Here is a 20,609-nt window from a genome sequence, read left to right as displayed (position 1 = left end):
CATGCCCCTTCCTGCCCCTGACACTCTCAGAAACTGCTTACCTGTGACATTGGTGGTCAAGACCACAGGCTGCTGCCCTGCTAAGAGCAGTAAGCACACCGTGCCTAAAAAAGAAGGGCCTTTCTGTGCTGGCATCACGTACCCAGCTTCTCGAGACCCTGCCTGTTTCAGGGTGGTTCTTCTCTAGGTCCTCGGGAGTGCTCTGTGAGGAGGTCTGGGTGGTTGTCTGCCCCCCCCTAACAAATCACCACTGAATTACGCCTTCACACCCAATGACCGTTCTGGTCTGGAGCAGCTTCTGGGGGTCAGGAATTTGGGAACTGTGTAGTGGGGTGGTTCTAGCCAGGGGTCTCCCCTGAGGTTGGTCAGAGGCCTTCTGAGGGCCTGCGTGGGGCTGAGCTGCCGCTTCCAAGTTGGCAGGTTGATGCTTACTGCAGTAGGAGGGCCTCTATTTCCCGTACATGGCTCCTTCCTTGGGGTGCTTGAGCTTTCTCATACCTGGGCAGTGGCTTCCCTCCCCAGAGCGGGGAGGAGGCCATGTGTCCTCCACACCCCAGCCTTGGAAACCCTATGCTGTCACCTCCTCAGTACCCGGGCTGGCCCTGCTTGGCGTGGGAGGGGAGTACCTGGGCGTGGGCGCCAGGAAGTGAGGGGCATGGGGCTGTCTTGGAGGCTGCTCCTGCCCATGCCGTGGTTTTTGATGACTCCTTTCTTCTTGATTGGGAAGCTGCTGCCATGATCTATTATGTCTGTGCCCTCTGCTGGTGACATGATTGCTGGGCCATCTGTATTTGAGGAATAATAACTTGAGCTTCCCAGTTACTCCATACGCTTCACCCTGAAGTCATTTCTCTTCAGAAGCGCTCTGGGAGGTGGGGGAGTAGTGGAGAGTCAAGTCTCCATTGTATCCATGCCTCATTCCCACGTATGATCTGGGAATGCTGTGGCTCTTTCTCTATAGGCCCTGACGCGGTGCCTGCCTCTGGACTTGGGCGTAACTGATTTTTTGACATCATAGAAAGAAACGGGCCAAGAATACTCAACACGGAAACAGCAAATGCAGCGAGTGTTGTTATTGTCCGTTGAGCAGAGGGGTATATGGGTATGGTTTATTATTACTGTGGTGCAATATATATAAATTGTTTTATTCTCTTATTTCCAAAGAGAATGGGAAAGAGGGGAAAAGAGTGCTCTGCTCTGTGGAGTGCCGGGCCATATGCCTCATCTGTCAGTTATATCGCTTTTCTACCCACCCGTACACATATTTCACAGAGATTCTTTTAGCCTGAAATGATAAAAACTCAACTCTAAATGGCTTAAGTAGAGCGGACGTTAGGGGCTCACCCGGGCGGGCACTCTGGAGAAGGCATCCCAGGGGTGTTGTCAGGGCTCGCTTCCATCTGTCCTCCGCTTGCTTCTTGGTGAAACTGAGCTCAGGTCAGGTCTCCTCATGCAGCTCCCAGGGCCAGCAGGGTCCATACAGCAAGTTATTTCAAGGGAGAAAGGTCTCTCCCCCAGCCACCTATCAGTCCCCATGACATCCTCTGCTTGGGACATGCCCCTTCTGTGTCAGTTACTTTTTCAGGAAGAGGGTCTCTGTCCAGCCTGGGTCTCATCCACATCCACACCATAAGATGAGTGGGGACAGAGGCAGGTACTTTACAGACAGAAAAGTTGGCAGGTGCTGTCTGCAGGACAGTGCAGATCTGGGCCTAGCTTGTTCTTAGGAAAGCCAGGAAGTGTTTGAAGAAGTCACACATCTTTCCTGCCCAATGGGCTTTGCTGTTTCCAGAGTCTCGACTTCAGTGTGGACGAGAAGGTGAATCTTTTGGAGCTGACCTGGGCCCTTGAGAACGAGCTCATGATGGTTGGTGGTGCCACTCAGCAGGCGGCCTTGGCCTGCTACCGCCAGGAGCTGAGCTTCCGCCAGTAAGAGCCCAGTGTGGTTGGATGGAGGGGTGGGTACAGCTGGCCAGGCTGCTGGGCGGAAGGATTCCTGGGAAATGGGCATTCTGCCCTTGTCCACCCCAAGCCAGGCCCAGGGGACAGGGGGCTCGACATTGCCTTTCCCACTGGCTCTCCTTTAGCGGGCACTTTTGGGGGGACAGGGAAAGAGCTAAGAGCTCCCTGTGCCTTGAGTGACATCCCCGTGTGTGGTCTGAGGGGGCTTGCCGCTTGGGCTTTTACAGCCACAGCATTTCAGGGTTATTGGCCTGTCTTCACACTTGGTGAGAAGCTTAGAAACTGATGTTGGGGTCCTCCCTTAGCCCCTTTTAGCAAGGTTCCAAAGGGGGCACTGGAACCTGACATCCTGCTGACACTGGAGCTCTTGAGTGCAGAGGCAGAAATCCTCCAGTTGGCAGGGATGTGTTCCAAGAGCAGGCAGAGGGCTCCTGAGCTGGGGCGGCTGGCGGGAGAGGAGAACAAAGTGTTTCCCAACACAGTCACCAAGAGCAAAGTGACAGGGGGGCCGAGAATGCGTTCCATTTTAGTTGGGCTCGGCTTTCGATTAGCTGAGTATTCGGGTCATCTGTCTGCTCAGCAGATTGGCGTAAAGATCATTTTTGTGTTTACTGATGTTCCAAAGCTGCAAAAAAGAAATCATGATTTCTGTCCTCAAGACTTTGCATCCCATTAGGTGCTGACAGGTGAGCTCTCTGACCTCAGGCAGGTCTGCGAATAGGACCACAGAAAGACTGTGCCTTGGGAGGGTGGAGGGAGAAAAGCGCCGTGCTCCTTCAGGGGGAGAAATGGGCATCAGAATGGCAGGTTCAGGGGTGAGTGCAGAGCTACAGGTGAGGCCTGCTCTGGGTGACTTGCCTAGATGTCAGGCTGCAGGTGTCGGGGTGTGACCAGGCAGGATGATGGGTGACCAGCCTTCTCCCCTTCATGTATCTAGTCCCAGATTAGGTGCTGGAGATCCCTGGGAGAGGAGACAGAAGGAGGGGGCATGGATAAATTCTTACCTATTCTGGGCCATCTGGAGGTGTGGCACACTGTAAGGCTCTAGGCTCAGACTTCCTTGGTTCAGAAATTTTCTAGAAACCTTCCTTAAAGGTCATTTAGCCTGTCTCTCGGTACATGCATCTGTAAAAGGGGCACAGTAATCCTGGAAACCACTTTTAGGAGATGGTTGGTGGTGGCAGTGAGGTCAGAGCACAGCACTGCCGGTGCTCAGCGCCCAGTTAATGCAGCCTCTTTCATCATTCATGCAGACACAGGGCTTGCTGGGCCCAGAACAGGTGTCCTCATCTGACCCTGTCTCCTTCCTGTGGCAGGGGGCAAGTGGAGCAGATGGCGAGGGAGCGAGACAAGGCGAGGCAGGACCTGGAGAAAGCCGAAAAGAGGAACCTGGAGTTTGTGCAAGAGATGGACGACTGTCACTCTGCCCTAGAGCGGCTCACGGAGAAGAAGATCCAGTAGGTCCTGTGGTCACACCCGAGCCCAGAGGGCAGCTCCGGAGCAGCTGGGCGGCGGTCCCCCAGCCCCGGGCGGGTGGGTGGTAAATGTGGGGCTACGCTGGCTGCGGCCGTGGTCGTGAACATCGTGGAGCCGAGGCCCTCCTGTTTCACCTGAGCCAGTAGAAATCTGAAAGGTGTACCTCTGGGGATGTCCTTCCTTGAAAGAAGAGGGGTGCATTTAAAAAAGCAGCCTTGCTCTTTATGACGTGAGGGCATGGGCAGGGGCATCCAGCTGTGTGTGCCTGTGGACTGCAGGGAGCATTCCTATTCTCTGCTTTATTTATGGGTCTGTCTCACTTCACCCGGGTCTTCTGTGTGTGCCTGTGGCTAGTGACATGGATGAATGTTTTGAAAGAGGGCTGGTGAATGGCTTTGAAGCCTGATGAAAGGAGCCTGGTGTGGTCGAAGGAGCCCAGAGCCCAAAACCTGACCTCGGGCACTGTGAGGTGCAGTGGGTTAAGCAGACCCCTGGTAAGTGGTCTGTTCCATTGGTGGGGCTGGTGGCTGGACAGACCAGAGGGAAGGATTTCTGACCTTTTGTGGACACAAAACCCACCTCTTTGGTTTATTAACCAAAATGTGAAGAAATCCAGCCCCTGAGGATCTCCCAGGCTGGGGCAAGCAGAGGAAGGGCTTTTCACCCCATTGTGGGGAACAGTCTATGCCAGGCTTCCCTGGCAGAGCTGAGCTGGTTGTTCACCCGGAAGCTTTTGTCACCTGGAGGTGTCCCCTTAAGGACAGCAAAGGGTGTGTGCTGCAGAAAAACCAGGGTGCTGTGCTCAGCTCTCGGTAGTGGTGGTAGTGGAGGCACAGGAGGGTGACCAGCCTCCCCACCTCATTCTCCCGCACCAGCCCTTGCTGTGATCCTGGGTGGACGGAGCCCCTGAGATCCCTCATCTGCGAAGTGGGAATGGTGACAGACCGTCCTCTGCATGGGAGGCTACCGGTCGGTGTGTTTGAGGCCTCAGCAGGGTTTGGTGCGTGCAGCCGCCAGGTGCATCTCATGCCTGTGGGTTAGCTGAGCGAGGGCCTCCGTGAAATGTATGTCAAAGAGAAGCAAGAACTCAGGTGGTGTACATGGCTTCAGCGAACACGTGTCTGAGAGCTTGTGACCGGCCATCTCTGGGATGTTGCCTCTCACTGTCTTGTGTGGTTGTGACATTGGAAGGGAACGCTTTTCTCACACCAGCCCTGCCAGCCGTGTTTGTGGGTATTGTGGCATGACGCACACGAAGTCCCCACAAACCTGACCTTGGGTGGGCAGTGTACGGGCCTTCACAGGACCTTTTACCTGCCCCCATGCACCTTACTGCAGGCTTCTGAGCACTACCCCAAGAAAGGCCTGTTCCTGCCGTGCGTGGGGACTGTCACGGTCACAGTTACAGAGCCCTCATCCTCATGGCTCACAGCGGGAGGATCGGAGGCACCCGGGGGGTGCAGCCAGCTTTCCTAGGGCTCCGAGGTTCGTAACGTGGCCATAGCGGGTGGGCGGGGGTGGTTTCATGGCCACATAGGGCCAGGCGATTGTGTCCAACTAAACAGTAGGGTTGAAGACCAAGAGCTCTTTCATCTTCACCAGAGACGCTGGGTGCCTTCACCATGCAGCCGGAGGTCTGGAGGTTGAGCCAGTCGGCCCTCTAGGAAGGAGCTTCTGTTCCAGGCTGTGAAACTCTGCTGTGTTGTGCTCCTGACTTACCAGCCACAGTTACCCAAATAGGCCATTTTAGCCCCATTTTTGAGCTAAAGAAACGGAGGCTAGCAGCAGTGCCGTAGCTTGCGCGCAGTCACACAACCAGTGTGGCCTAGAAGTTGAAGCCAGGTCTCCCGTCTCCCTGTGTCACGCTGTCTCTGAGGTGAGAGAGCATGGGGCCCTGGCCTGCTGTGTACTGAGACTGTGAGAAAACAGACCATTAGGCAGGAGGAGCACTGAAAGGCAGAGAGCTTGTCGCTTCCCAGGCCGGGGTCACCTGGAGTCACATACCGTCATCCTAGTCAGCGCATGAGGGCCCCACCAGCTCACCCTCCCATAGGACCTGTGTACTAGGGGTTCCAAGGGAGGGTACTGGCTGTCCCTCCTCGTCTGCGGGTGTCTGCTCTGGGCCATGCAGGGTCACACATCTGAGTGCACAGGCCTCTGGAAGCCCAAAGGCCTGGGACACCCTTTGCTTCCTGGGAGTGGCTGGGGAAGGCCAGGTGCAGCAGGCCGAGATCCTGGTCTGCTCACCGGTGGAGGTCCACACCTACCTCTGCCTGTTGTGGAAGAGAAGTGTGCCAGAGATGGCGTCAGGGGGTGTAGTGTGGAAGAGTGCATGCGTGTGTGTGTGGCTGTGTGCGTAAAGTGTGCACACCTGCGTGCTCACGTCCACCGCTCCTGCATGAAAGACTCACAGGATAAGGGTGATGTTCAGGAGACCACAACAGTAGGCATCCTTTCACCAAATTTTCAGAAGTGTTTCCAGTCAAATCTGAGAAAATAAGTAAACATGGTCTCACTGTAAGGAGGTGTTAGTAAGACCGTGGAGCCCCGGGTGGGGAGATCAGCCATGACACCTTGACTTCTTCATGGACACAGTGGCTGTGGCCTTGCTGAGCCCCCCTCATCTCAGTATGGAACATGGGCGGTATTTATCACAAAGGAGCATTTAGTTAAGAAACACCTGCCTCTTGTTTCTGCTCCTGTCAGCAATCGACAGTCTCTATTCAGCTGATTTCCTGTAGTATCCAGCTGCAAGCCTCCCCTTTACCACTTCTTACTGAGCAAGTTCCTGTGGGTGGGATTAGAATGTCGAGTTGGTTGCCTCTTGCAGCCACGATGTAGCTCACTGACGTAGTCTCCTGAGTTCCCTGACCTCAGAAAACAGGGCGTGAGTTCAGTGTGGGTTTCCAGAGAGTAACTCTCTTTAAAAATTAAGAATCGAAGGAACCTTGGAAGGAGACAACACAGGGATTGCTGATACGCTCTTTCCTGTCTTGGTGCCTCCCCCACCTCTTCATGGCCCTTCTGACAGCATGGTCGGGTGTTAGACTCACCGTTGACATTGGAGGCTAGGGATCCCACCTGAGCAGGAGTGGGACTGATTCTGGTGCCACTGAGACCTTGGGTCGCAGCCTCATGGGGACTGGGGCGGGAGGGGCCCACAGGGGCCTGTCTAGACTCTGGAGCAGTCTGACTTCCCACGGTCCTCCTATCTGCCCTGCACTGCCACCTGCCAGTCCTTGGTTAATGTTCAAGGGAGAAAACTCCTGTTGAAAGAACTGTGTCCAAGAGCTAAATACAAGTTGATTTTAGATGATCAGTTTAAGTAACTATAAACTGATTTGCTTCAGTCGCGGTGTGTTAGGCTTGATTCCTCTCAAGCACGTGGGAAGAATTTTATGATGTCTTTCCTCCGGTCAGAGAGTCACAAACTTGAAAGCCTTATCTTAGTCTGAGGGATCCTTAGTCAAGGGACCCATGAAGGCCCTGTGAGTTTGGGTTTTGCCCCATGAGTAATGGAGCATTATCAGGAGTTTCTAGAAATAGTTGTTATGGCTGCATTAGGTTTTTCTTATTACAAGAGTAATAAATGATACATGTTCATTGTAGAAAATACAAGTGAAAGTAAAAATAAAAGCAGAAATTTCACCCAGAGTTCATCACTCTTGACGTTTTTTATGTCCTTCGCTTCTTTTTTCCACGTACATATTTACAAAATGGTATATTATGTATGCTTTTGTGATGACTGCAGAGCCTCCCATTATGTGCGTCTGCCATATTTTATTTGTCCATTTTTCTTATGTTGGGTATTTCTAAAGTTTTTAAAGAATGGAGTGATAACGGTCAAATAGGTGTTTTTAAAACTACCCCAAAGGTTTGTGGAGTGTTACATTAGCTAAATTCGTCTTACTCTTTTTCCCCTAAGTACCAGCTGTTCTTTCTCCGTCTCCTTTCCTGCTGGGTGTTCTTTCCGTAAAGTTCTGAAATGAGAAAGTCTAGACTGTCTGGAGGGGGCTGGAGGACAAACCCCCGGTGTTTTCTGCTGAATTATTAACATTGCCAAGCCCTCTGCCGAATGAAGTAAGAGTTTCTCTTATCTTCCGTCTAGAGAGACTTGGTTTGAGAAATCCTGCTAAGCAACTGTTTCAATGATAAAACTAAGATTTGGGCGCCTGGGTGGCTCAGTTGATTGGGCGTCTGCCTTCGGCTCGGGTCGTGATCTCAGGGTCCTGGGATTGAGCCCCACATCGGGCTCCTCACTCAGTGGCAAGTCTGCTTCTCTCTCTCCCTTTGCCCCTCCCCCCGTTCTTGCATGCTCTCTCTCTCTTTTTCTCTCTCTCTCTCAAATAAAATCTTTTGAAAAATAAATAAATAAAACGAAGATTTGGCACTTTTTGCTGATGAAAAAAATGATTCTTACAAAAGACTAAGGCAGAAACTGAGGGGGGAAAACACCTCCTACCTTCTCTTCTGATTGCTTTGGGACTCACTGTCCACACTGTCCACTGTCCACTCACTGTTGCCTGGGTCCTGCATGAGAGGCTTACTTTGGTACACATGTGGTTATCCAGGTTGCCCTGCTGTAGGACATGGCTGAAAGGCAGAGGGCATCAGAGAGGCCTACCCACAGAGAGCATTGGCAAGCTCACTCCAGAGGCCCCAGGGACCTGCTGGCTTCCCTTGTCACCTCCCCTAGCCCTGGAGGGCGTGGAGGCACATCCACCTTCAGGCCCAGGGTAAGGGGGCTTTAAAGGAGAGCCCCTGCCCTTACAGCATGTGCAGTTTAGCTGAGGTTCAGTGACCCCATCTGTCAGGCAGGAACAATTGAATCCCAGATAGTGTGGCCAAGTGCTACTGGCGGAAAGGTTCCAGGGAAAAAAGGCCATGTTGCCTAGGAGATGTCCCTGGAGAGGGAGGGGTCAGTATGGGCCTGGGGGGTCCCTTGGGACCCAACATGACATATTCTGTGTGTGCCTCGCAGACATCTGGAGCAGGGGTACCGGGAAAGGCTGAGCCTCCTGCGGTCCGAGGTGGAGAGGGAACGTGAGCTGTTCTGGGAGCAGACCTGCAAGCAAAGGGCTGTGCTGGAGAAGGACCTGGAGCGCCTGCGCGCCGAGGAGGCCAGCCTCCGGGAAAAGCTGACCCTGGCCCTGAAGGTGGGTGGAGAGCAGTGTCTCCCCGGTCATCCTGCCCTGAATGACAGAAAGGAGGTTGCCTGAGGGTTCGTCCTCCCACACCCCACATTTTCCTTGTCAGGAACATGACTACCTCCGTGGTAGGGAAACTCCTGGTATTTCTAACTAAGGAACGTTGGCTGCAGCCACAGAGACAGCACATTGCTCAGCCAAAGCAAAAACGGTCCTGGCTTTTCCACGAGAGGCATTGCCTCTTCCTTTTCTCTGGTCATGGGACAGCAGGACAGGTTGAGACCTTAGGGGCTCTCACTCTCTGCTTTGACTCAGGAGGATAGTGGTCAGGGAGGGTCAGCAGCTGCAGCCAGCTTTGCCGCACCCACCCATCCCCGAAGACCAGAGCATCTGTGGGGTCAGCAAAAGACCAAAACCTAAAGCCCACCCTGCTGGAGTCCTGGGTCTGTAGCCTGAAGGAAATGGGGTTTTCTGGGCTTTGGTGAATGTCCTGTGACCCACAGCCACCCTGCATTTGGTTCTATACAGTGAGGTGTCCCCTGGCCCCATGTCCACTGGTCCCTCCTGTGCTCCTGCCTTCCTCCTCCTCTCCTAACACGGAGCCTGCAGATTCTTTCCACATCTGCCTGGTCTCTGTCTCCCTGGGGGAGAAGCTGCGTCCTTGCCTGAACCGTGTTCTTACTGCTCTTCTCACGGGTTTCCCGTGTCTGTGGGTACTGCCTTCCTCCCCCGGGGGACATCTGAGCTGTGAGGGTGCTATTTCCAATCCCTCATTTAGACAACGGCTCAGAAAGGATTGCCCCCATCCTCTTCTCGTGTTACTCATGGCCTTCTTGAGCATTCAGGGCAGGAGAAGAAGGGGCAGTGGGGAAAGCGACAAGCACTGGTGAGGGGCTCTGTGGGGTTGGTCCCCAGCACGGCCTCCCCTGTGGGTGCCCAGGCAGTGAGTACCCGTCACATTGCATTTGCAGGGGTCTTCCTTGATTGTGAGTGCTGCTGGGAATAAGTCTCCGATGCAGAGGGGAGACCAGCTGCCCACAGCTCTGTCCTCCACTCCTAAAGCCCGGCAAACTGCTGGTTTGTGTCTTATAGGAAAACAGTCGGTTACAGAAGGAGATTATTGAAGTTGTGGAAAAGCTTTCGGAATCAGAGAAGCTGGTCCTGAAACTGCAGAATGACCTGGAGTTTGTGTTGAAGGACAAGGCAAGTCCTTTTGCCGATTCTGAGTCTCTGGGTCCTGGGTAAAAAGTGTCAGGGACTTGAAAAAGAATATGTAGGTGAGTGAATTCCGTTGTTTCCTACTACAATTCTAGAATGGAGAGAAAATCAGCAGGGCAGCTTTCCTTCCGTTCTCTTCCTGTTCGTGCCAGTGCAGGGGTACTGGTATGCCCTAGTGACACCATGGCTGTTGAACATTTAGTGACAGTGACGTCTGCACAGTCCCCTTTGATGGGTTCGCAGTGGGGAGGGGCACAAAGGAGAGCTCCCTGCCCATCATGAGGTGCCCGCATCTGGCCCTGCCCATCACCTCAAGTAAAGGAGGTCAGGAGAGGTGCTGCACAGAGAGGTCCAGACAGCTGAGGCAGGAGTGCACCCCAGGCTCCAGTTGGGAGTATGACCACCTTCCATAAATTCAGAGCATCCTGTGGCCTTGAGATCTTTTAAATGAGAGGAGGGAGGAGGAGAGGGATGGCAGGCTGTACCTGGAGATGCTGAGCCTAGTGGGAGGAGCATGAGAGGGTGATAGCCCACATTCTACCTGGCCTGAGGTCCTGTCTGTCCTTTTCCTGTGTGGGTCTAACTTTTAGCTGGAGCCGCAGAGCACAGAGCTCCTGGCCCAGGAGGAGCGGTTCACGGAGGTCCTAAAGGAGTATGAACTCAAGTGCCGGGTACGTGCCCCACCCAGCCCCCTTTGCCATCCTGAGCCATCACATTGCCTTTGTCTTGCACTGGGGCCATTGCTCTTATCTTTGATGCATGGGACCTTCATGCACCCCTGCCCCACACCCCCAGCCCACTTTGCAGCAAGGGTGATGGTGCTGGGGAGGGTACTAAGAGTTTGGCCTTCCAGAGACCTCCTGGTGCCAGAAGGCCATGTAGCCCTCTTCTGGCCATGCCCGCTAAGAACGGGATATGGAGCCCATGAGATGGGTGGGTGGTGTAGGTCATCAGGGTCTGACTGGTTTAGACCTGGATAGTGGTGTGCAGACCTTATACTTTGCCCTCCTGCCTAGAAGTGGCCTGTCATTCATGGCAGGCCACATTCCTGGCCTCCGCATGCAGGGTAGTCCGGCACGTGTCAGCAGGAGTGCCCTTCTATGAGCAGAGCGGGTGGAGCCTACGTTCTACTGACGGGTCTCCAAGTCTCATGTTCCATAAGGAGAGAGGACCCAACTTGCCTACGTGGGGTCCGTGCTCAGCCCCACAGGGGCGGGCCAAGGTTGCTAGACTGGCACCAGTTCTGAAGGCCCCCTCAGTGTTTCCAGGCACCATGCGGTAGCCAAACCTACCAGGGGCTGTGCATTCAGTTAGAGACGCCACAGAGCAGGGCATAGGTGATGAACAACGTCAGTGGTGCTGAAACATATCTTGACCCTGTTACGCTCTTACAATGACCAGGACCCCAACAGCTAAAATATTATTGTGTGAATTTAAGGGTCTATTACCAATTCAGTTCTTAATGATTTCCCTCCAAATTAAAGTCAGAAGTGACTTTGCTCCTGCTGCTCGTTGCTTTGACAACACCAGAGGCTAAAGGTGAGCGCGTGCGGTTCTGGAATGTGATGTGACCTGCCGCTTCCTGCCCGGTGCCCTTTCCTCCACGCCAAACCCCGAATACCAGGGTGCCCCTCTGAAAATCCTGTGTGTGGTCAGCTGCGGCAGCCTCCTCGTAAACCTCCGCCTGGGCGCGTGCTGGGTCGGGGTTGGGGTCCGTCGTGGTGGCTGGATTGCAGTTACGTGGCATGTTTCCCGCCCCCTTTCAGCGTGTTGCCTTGACTTAGACCCTGTAACTAACCGTCAGCTAGTACCTTACTTCAGTGCGCTGGATCGCTCAAACACACATAAACCCCATGTTTCCCTCACGGGGCTCTGTCACTTCAAGAGCTGTTACTCATTTCACTTCTGCTTCTTGACATTTGACTTTCTGAAACATCAGGAATATCGTACATATTAGTGTTAGTTGATCTGTTTATTTAGAAATTGGTCTTTCCATTTTTTGACTATTTTTCATTGTTCCAAACTTACATTTAGAGCATTAAAAAAACCTTTTTATTGGAAAATAATTTCTAATACGTGAAGTTACAAAGGTAAAAACGGTGACAGGGACACCTGGCTCCCCTTTGCCCGTATTCACCTGTACTTTTCGTCTGACTCCGTGTGCCCATTGCGTACTTGCTCACTTGTGTGCTGTGTGTGGATGTGAAGACACGGTGATTTTCTGAACATCTGAGTGGGGTTGGCGTGCGTCATGGGGCCACCCCGCCCCTCAGCGGTCAGTGTGCGTTTCTGAAGAGCAGGCTTCGTCCTGCGACCTTGCAGAGGGGTGCCGGGGCACCAGAGTTCATTGTTTTAAGTGTTCAGGAGTTTTGTCAGCTTCTTCTTAAACTTTTGATAGCTTGAAATCTGCTATGGTGGGAGTTACTTAGAAATGTGCACAGGATGTGCCGAAGTCAGAAGTCTGGGCTTTTCTCCTGAAGACCCAGCTCTCCGTTCTCCCTAACTGGCACACTTAGTAACTTATGCAATACCTTAACTCACGGAGCATATTTCAGTTTCATTAGTTGACCTAACGGTGTCCTTTAGAGCCTTGCCCCCTGAGGTACAGGACGCAGCGTAGGGTTAGATGCCGGGTTTAGCTGTCATGAAACATTCTGTTGTAGGCCATTCAGGCTGCTGTAACAAAAACGACATGGACTGGGGCTTTACGGACAAGAGATTTCGTTCGCAGGGTTCTCGAACCCGAGTGGTGAGTTACAGACAGAGACTGCCCCGGGGGAGCTGCCTCACAAGGTCACTGTATCTGTAGTGACAGGGAGATGGGACGGAGTAATTAAACACAGCCCAACAAGCCGGTGATGGGTAGTAAGGAGGGCACATATTGCATGGTGCACTGGGTGTTATACACAACTAATGAATCATCGAGCCTTACATCGAAAACCGGGGATGTACTGTATGGTGACTAACATAATATAATAAAAAATCATTATAAAAATAAAAAAATAAATAAACACAGCCCAACAAGAAAGCAGGCTCCTTTTACGAGGGCTTGGGATGAATAGTCCGAGGGGGATTTTCGCATTACAATGAGGCTGAGGTGACTGTGGGTCACGTCTGGCACTTCTGATTCCTTGGTAGTCAGGCCTCCTCAAATGCTTCTTTTTCCTTTCCGGCAGTTTATTAGTTTGTTTCTAAAAGGTGAGATGGAGAGTTAGGCAGAAGCTTCTACTAGAAGTTTCCTGAGCTGGGGGGGGCGGGGGCGTCAGGCCTGCCCGGTGTCTGGTGACAGCTCTTTTCCTGGGACAGAGGGAAAGCTGCCTTCAATGGAGCTCTCTGGGGTCTCTCTCTCTCTCTCTCTTTTTAAATGATCATTTGCCTTTTATTTTTTTATAATAATTTTTATTATATTATGTTGGTCACCATACAGTACATCCCCGGTTTCTGATGTAAAGTTCCATGACTCATTAGTTCCGTCTAACACCCAGTGCACCATGCAGTACGTGCCCTCCTTAACACAAGGGCCCTGATTCCTTCATGAGGCTCTGCCCTCACGACCTGATTACCTCCCAAAGGCCCCGCCTTCAAAACCTTCACCTTGGGTGTGAGGATTTAACCTGCGAATTGGGGGTAGGGGAGGGCACATCCAGTCTAGAGGACTTTCCTACAGCTTTTGTCTCTGACGTGGGTATTTTTAAAGTGATATTTTAAAACATTCTTATTTTGTGTTTTCTCTGATACTTCCTTCGGGTTAGATTGAGATTGTGTGTTCTCAGCGGGACAGCATAGGTGATGTTAATTTTTGATCACCTGGTCAAGGTGTTGCCTGACTTCCTCGCTGTGTAATTACTGTTGTTCCTCCCATGCAAACTGACTAGCAGTCCGTGGGGAGACACATAAAGACCACAGAAACAGCTGCTCTTCATCAGAATTTTCCCTGGATTCAGTATCCATTTCAGTCCTTATCATGACAGTTGACCCTTGGAATTCTCCCGTGAGCCAGAGGGGTCCCGCTTCTCTGCTCCGTTTGCTGCCAGAGCATCACCGCCTTTGGGCTGAGGGTGTTTTTACAGTCACTCTCCAGAGGTGGAGACAACCTTCAGCCTTCCCTGCAGGGCATCACCCAGCCTTCCCAAAGCCACTGCTCCGCGTTTCCCTGCACCTTGTGACCAGGATATTAGCAAGGAAACCATGCTTTCCCTAATTGCCAGATCCTCTTCCTTCTTAACTATCATTTTAGCTTTTTGTCATTTCCTTCACTTCTCCGTCTCCATTTTCTTGGTGAGGCTGCCTTTGGTTAAAGGGGAGTGTAAAATGTTAATCCGAGTTCTCTGTGGTTTCATGTTTCTGCCGTTGCCTTGGGTGGACACTCGAATGGAGGAGCACGTCCTTGGTCAGAAACCCCAAATGCAGATTTTCCCTTTCTGCATTTGCACACTGTTACCGATGGAATGCTTGTGTGTCCCCAGATGCATATGTTGAAGCCTGTTCCTGCAATGTGCCGGCTTTAGGAGGTGGTAGGCCTTGGGGAGGCGGTTAGGTCATGGAGAGCTTTATGTAAGGGATCCCAGAGAGCTCCCCCGTCCGTTCCACCATGGGAGGACACGGAAAAGGTGGCCGGCTACGAACCAGGAAGCCCTCACCAGACACTCAACCTGTCCGTACCTTGATCACGGACTTGTAACCTCCAGAATTATGAGAGCTAACTTTCTGTTCTTGATAACCCCTGTCTGTGGTATTTAGTTCTAGCAGCCCAAATGGACTGAGACACACACCAACCCCTGACTGATGTCCCCACTGTTGCCCGTCCCTGGGCGGTTCTTCATCCTACGTGTGTGTGTGTGTGTGTGTGTGTGGGTGTGGGTGGGTGTGCGCGCGCGCGCGTGCTTACTCCCGCCTAGCTTGTAGCCTCAGCCAGCCTGCTGGCGCCCCCTTCCGCTCCCGTGCGCTGTTGAGGTCCCGCCCTCCCCTCAAACCCCTAGGACTGCAGGATTGCAGCAATGGACTTGTTGCCTTTCCTGGCTGGTGCAGTAGCACCTTGGGCACACATAGGCACCCCAAGTAAGTGTGAGTCCCAGTGCAAATAGGCGCCTGGCTCCGCAGCCCCGCCAGACACCCCCTGAGCGGAGCTGGGGCCCAGGAGGGTGCATGTCACCCTCATCAGTTAGAACTGGCTATGCTTCCTGCTGTGTCCTCAGAGCAGAGAAGTCTATGCGGCACTGCTGAATTTGCGGGATATTTTAAGTTTTCTCATAGGCACATTAAAAAATGAAAAGGAATAGGTGACATCAATTTTAATAACATTGTATTTAATTCAGTATATCTGCAGTGTTACCATTATATCCTTTTTTTTGGAATCCAGTCTTTGAAATTCGGTGTAGATTTTAGGCTACAGCACACCTCCATTCAGACTCACTGCACCTGAGGTGCTCGGTGGCCTATGCGGTGAGTGCTGCCTTCTTAGACATCCCAGGGCTAGAGCAGCAGTGACCACAGGCTGTGTCAGGAACCGGGGGGTGCACTCTCTGCTCTGCACACTTGTCCCGAAGCTCTAACGTACCACCCTGTCCTTTCCCCCCCCCCCCACAGAACTGCTTCCTCCATGGGGAACCTTGTATTTTTGTCTAGGAGATTCTGAACGAGGTACAATGACCCTGTGTGAATCTGTGCTTCTTGTAAGATCTGTGCAGAGCCTGTCCCTTCTCCCATGGCCTAGACCTGCCAAGGAGAGGCTCCTTCTCCAGGGGAGAAGCAGTCACAGGCCAGGCGCTGGCCTTCAGGAGCAGTTTTGGGAAGATGAGGTTTATTCAATGAGAGCTGCCAGGAGAGGAAACTCAAATAGGATTAAAAAACCAAGGAGGGATGTGGGGCCTTGTGGATGTGCCAGGGGCTGGTCCCCAAGTCCTCTCCTTGTGGCCTTGGCTGGCTTGGGCTTCCCCCAGAGGGAATATCCCAAAAGGAGAAGCTGGCTAAAAGCTGCACCCTTGGAAGAGGGGGCATCACTTCTGCCATCCTGCAGGTTGGGGCAGTCACAGGCCTGCTGGGGTTCCAGGGAAGGAGGACATAGACCCGGAGTCATGAGTGGACACGGCAACACACACAGCTGTGGTGTGTTAGCTGTGGGACCATCTGAGAAAGTGGTTATAAACTCTACCCTTTCTAGCCATTTAAACATCAGGTGACCAGGTGTGCTTGTGGAGATGTGTTTCTTTCACGTGTGGACAGAATTACACTGGTTGCAAATGAGACCCTTCCTTTGAAGCTTTCATGACCCCCAGGTCTCCCCACTTCCCCCAATGTGTGTGCTCACCCAAACACCATCCTTTCTGTTTAGTGTGGTCATCTTTGTTCTGTGGCCTTTGGTCTGAAGCACCTGGTGTCCTCTTGTCTCAGTAGCTGTAGAAAGAACCCTTTGCAGATTCAACAGCAGAAGAGGAAAGAATCCCAGGACGCATCCCGGGACATTGGTGCCTCACACCCACGTCACAACATCACTGTGCTCTTAAAGCACCTGGAGTTTCAGCTGTTGATGGTTCTCTGTATTTTCTACATTTCTGCTCGGTTTCCACTCCACTCTTTTTTTTCTGAGCCCCTTCTGTATATTGAGTACTCGAAAGTGGTGCAGCGTGCTAGAAAGTCTAGAAGTGGGCCCTGCTTTTGTTTGGCTTACCTGTCCTTAGGAAACGGGAATGCAGTTTTAAGTGCCCTGTGCTGGGAAGTCAGGGCCTGACACCTGGCTGCTCTCTCGGTGGCCTGGCTCCACACTGCTCTTCTCCTCACCACTCTTCAGGCGGCCGCACAGGCTGCAGGGGGTGTCTGGCTGTACCCCACAGGACCTGCAGGACCGCAACGACGAGCTGCAGGCTGCACTGGAAGGCCTACGGGCACGACTGCCCCCAAGTTGGCATGGCCGGCCACTTGCACAACCAGAGGAACAGCTGCTCCCTGGACACAGGCCAGCAGGTAGGAGCCCAGTCTTGGGAGGTGACAGGTTGTGTGCTCCTGCTGTGGGAGAGCAGAGCCTGGTGGCACTGGGTGTCTATCTTCCCCCACTGCATGAGCTTCCCCCTGGTCCGGAGGGACTCTGTAGGAGGGGGCGGCCAGCTGCCCAGCGTGTCAGGCTTCCAAGGGATCACATGCCCTTCAGACTGGCACATGTGGGAGAAGGACCTGTAACCCAAGGCCAGGGACAATACCCAGAGCCCCAAAGGAGGTAGGGGAGGGGAAGGGTTCACCATTTGGGTAGAATGGTGAAGGTTATGATTACCTGGTCATGACCTCAAGACAGGCATGTCCTAGTGGGCCTCTTGGGTCGTGGGGAGGATCCAGAGAGATGCCCTAGGGTGAGCGTTCAGCATAGTCATCTAAGGAGGGAGGAGGGGGAGGCTGGGAGCGAGCAGGGTGGTGGGTGGTGGTCTCCCAGCTCCGCTCAGAGCATGACGTCTGGTCTTGGGTCTGTGACAGCTCTCAGAGAAGGAAGGTGAATGTGTAAAATGTGTCAGGGATCCTGGTAACTCACAGAGGCCTCATGTGGACTCCAGCAGACAGGGCTGATGTTTACTCCCTGGCTGGTGTGGAAAGGGTCAAGGTGGGCTGCAGCTGTGGCACCCTGGAAGGACCAGCTCCACCCGCCTGTGCATGGCACTGATGTTCAGGGAGTTACTTGACAAAGACCAGCACTTCATGCTCCGTGACTCTTCAGCCCGTGAGGTTTGGGACAAGCTCCAAGCACCAAGACGCCCAGTGCCCTGTATTTAAGCGTTAGTGGCTCCTTCTAGAGACAGAATTGGGGGGCAGGGTTCAGATGCCACAGCTGTCCTTCAGGTTTCCATGGTCCTTCTGGAGGACAGGGTGGGTTTGGCTGATTGCCACCTTTCCTGGCAATTGCATGGTGTGGGCACTATACAAATTCACATGTTGCATGTGGTTCCATGTGCACCGCTGCTGGTGGGGGGCCTGTGGGGACCACCAGGACTGCCCTGCCCCCAGCCACCTGGCTGCCTCCACTGACCGTGTACCACGGCAGAGTCAGCCCCTCAGAGAGCATCTTGTTCTCATCTGCAACCCTGAGAGCACTCAGAGCTCCCATATTGTCCTGAAATTGTTTACTTAATAAAACGGGGGGAAAGGGGCACCTGGGTGGCTCAGTTGGTTAAAACTTGATTTCAGCTCAGGTCATGATCTCAGGGTCATGAGATTGAGCCCTGCATTGGGCTCTGCTCTCAGCATGGAGTCTGCTTGAGATTCTTTCCCTCTTCCTCCACCCCTCCCCCTGTACATAGTGTCTCGCTCTCTCTCAAAGAAAATAAATCAAATCTTTAAAAAAAATAGAATACAGTTTGTACCTAAGAGAGCCAAGATGGGAGCCAAGTGGGGCTTTCTGTGCACTGGGTCCAGCTTGCTCAGTCCCTTAAGGGGACCCCCTCATAGCACCTTCTTTACTGGAGTCTGATGACTTCCTAGACCTCCAGCCCTGCCTGCACTCAGCTGGGAGGTGCTGGGGCCCAGCCAGCACACTGGACAGCGCCACATCCCCAGATAGTGTTACACATGGCCCAGTGTGCAGCCTGGCCGCAGGGAAGGGGGAGATGATTGCTATCTCCCTTTGTCCCTGGAGGAGTGTGGGATGCACAGAGCATGGGACCCTTGTCAAGAGCTACCAACCGTGACCCAGGGAGCAGCAGAGCTAGGGACCTGTACCTTGTGTGGCCCTTGTCCAGAACACCTTGGACTGTGGCACCAGAAAGCAGCCCCAGCCTCTGTGTCATCACTGATCCCCCCACCAGGGCCCTTTCTCTCCCCTTTGCCCCCCACCGCCCTCCATCTGAACACAGAAGTTCCGTCAGCCCCTTCAAAGGAGGAGGAGTCTACTGCCACAGGGGGGTGTTGGCGGAAGGGCTGTGTTGGTCATGGAGGCCGCACCATCAGTGCTTCCAGCTGGAGCCACTCCTGCCAGGTGCCGTTCACCTGGGCCTACTCGGCCAGAACCAGGTGGCAGCTCTGGTTTACAGGGCAGGGGCTGCTTGCTTTCCCAAGGTGCTTATCCTGACTTCTTTCAGCTCCATGGCCCTCACTCTGTCATTTTTTTCATGGCAAATTGTTACGGGGGGTGTCACCTCCCTTCACTTTCCCAGCCCCAGACCAGCACAAAACCCGAACAGTGGCCCAAACTCACATTCTGAGTCAGCCCTTTGGCATGTTGCTCAGTAGCACCAGGAATGCCTGGTGCCCCAGCGGTGCTTGTGGTTCCACAGGAGCCTTGCAGTGAGCTGCAAGGACATCTGACATCGTCAGTGGGGAGAATCCTCTGGGACGAGGGGTCATTCGTGCCTTCTTCCCTGTGCTCTGTCAGAACTTTGGCTCCATGAGCATTTACTATGCCTAACATACTTGTTCAGAACCCATGTTATTATCATGTCACAGTAAGTAACATAAAGCTTCCACGAAAAGGGCAGAGCTAGAATAAAAAGCCTGAAGAAATAAGGCTCATAGTTCCGCGTCATAAAGCACTGACTGCCTCAGGTCACACTTGTGTCTCGGTTTTCCTAGTTCCTCTGTGTGCCTGGCATCACTGGGGAACAGAATTCAGTAAACGTACCATGTACAGCATCTTTTAGGGAATCCGAGGGCCTGACAGATCTTACAGGGAGTCTCCTGGTTACGTCTTTGAGTAACGTGTGTTCTGGCAAAGACTCGGAATGCTGATTTCTAAAGAGTTCCTACCTTGAGCTCAGCCTAGTAGATTGCTTGTGGAAACCCATGAGGGTTGGCTCTCTCTGCCAGCACCGCATTCTTCTTGCAGAAAGGGCCCATGGAGGGTTGTGCGTGGTCAGGGGCACGGTGGAAGAAGACGTGCTGGCCAAATGTCGGATCGGAGGGCTAGGAATGGCCCACGGCATCCTCGGCAGGACATAAATGGGATGTCTCCTTGTTTGCAGGCATCGTCTCATTTGTTGGTGATTCCATTCCTGTGAGTTTAGAAACGGAGATAATGATGGAGCAGGTGAAGGAACACTGCCAAGACCTCAAGATCCAGCTGGAGACCAAGGTCAGGGGGAGTGACGGTGGCCGCAGGGACACAGAGGAGCTTCCTGCCGCACGCTGGAAAACCTCCCTTGGCTATGCATGTTTCCCCATGCACGTGTGCACCCCTTAGGAAGACCGCTCAGGGGACAGGAGATTGTGGGGAAATGTAAATAAAATGAGCATTCTGCCTTACACCTTCTTTGGAAGAAGGCAGGAGATAGGAATGACCAGTAAAGGGAGGGAACAAGGTTATGTGTACCCAAGTGTCACGGGGGTCACACTGAGGCCAGACCTCCCTGCCCATTCTACCATCAGGGAATCATAGCTCCCGTCTGTGTTCTAAACTGATGCGACCCTGGGATTGCCCTTTGTGGGGTACTCCGTGGCCTTGTGGCCAGGACCCTGTCTTAGACGAACTTGTCTTCTGCTCCGTTAGCAGGTCGTGGTGGGGTTTTGTTAAGGCACATGTCCACAATTTGTCTCCGCTATTTGTTATCGGGCATAAGAGTAGCAGCAAGGTGGGACTGCCTGTCCTGTGCTTGTGCCTCTGGGCTCCCTGGAGGCATTAGCTGGACACTCCTACAGTGGCCATGCCCTGGGGGCCGGAGGATGTTCAGAGCCACCCACTAGTCTCGTGAAGGCCACCATCTGCTCTCCGGATGGCCTGGCCAGGCGCCTGGCCCAGCGTGATCCCAGCCTTCGTTCGCCACTGCTGGACCTGCCTCCTGGGGCCCTTGTGAAGGTTATGGGAGATGACAGAAGCCTGAGGCCTCACTGCCCTGG

General features: G+C 53.2%; 1 protein-coding gene across 1 annotated transcript in view; it reads left to right on the top strand.

Moving 5' to 3' along the window:
• The window catches only part of NINL (ninein like), a 167,862-nt gene that overhangs the window by 111,855 nt on the left and 35,398 nt on the right, over positions 1 to 20,609 (top strand). The window contains exons 9-15 of the mRNA XM_026489757.4: positions 1,793 to 1,929; positions 3,279 to 3,419; positions 8,420 to 8,594; positions 9,678 to 9,788; positions 10,394 to 10,474; positions 16,634 to 16,763; positions 19,739 to 19,848. Of these exons, the coding sequence (XP_026345542.1) occupies positions 1,793 to 1,929; positions 3,279 to 3,419; positions 8,420 to 8,594; positions 9,678 to 9,788; positions 10,394 to 10,474; positions 16,634 to 16,763; positions 19,739 to 19,848 (885 nt within the window). The remainder of the gene's footprint in view (positions 1 to 1,792; positions 1,930 to 3,278; positions 3,420 to 8,419; positions 8,595 to 9,677; positions 9,789 to 10,393; positions 10,475 to 16,633; positions 16,764 to 19,738; positions 19,849 to 20,609) is intronic.

This window comes from Ursus arctos, unplaced genomic scaffold (assembly GCF_023065955.2).
Source record: "Ursus arctos isolate Adak ecotype North America unplaced genomic scaffold, UrsArc2.0 scaffold_16, whole genome shotgun sequence".
Lineage (NCBI taxonomy): Eukaryota > Metazoa > Chordata > Mammalia > Carnivora > Ursidae > Ursus > Ursus arctos.
Note: the sequence above shows the minus strand (reverse complement) of the source record. Positions and strands in the feature narration are given on the sequence as shown.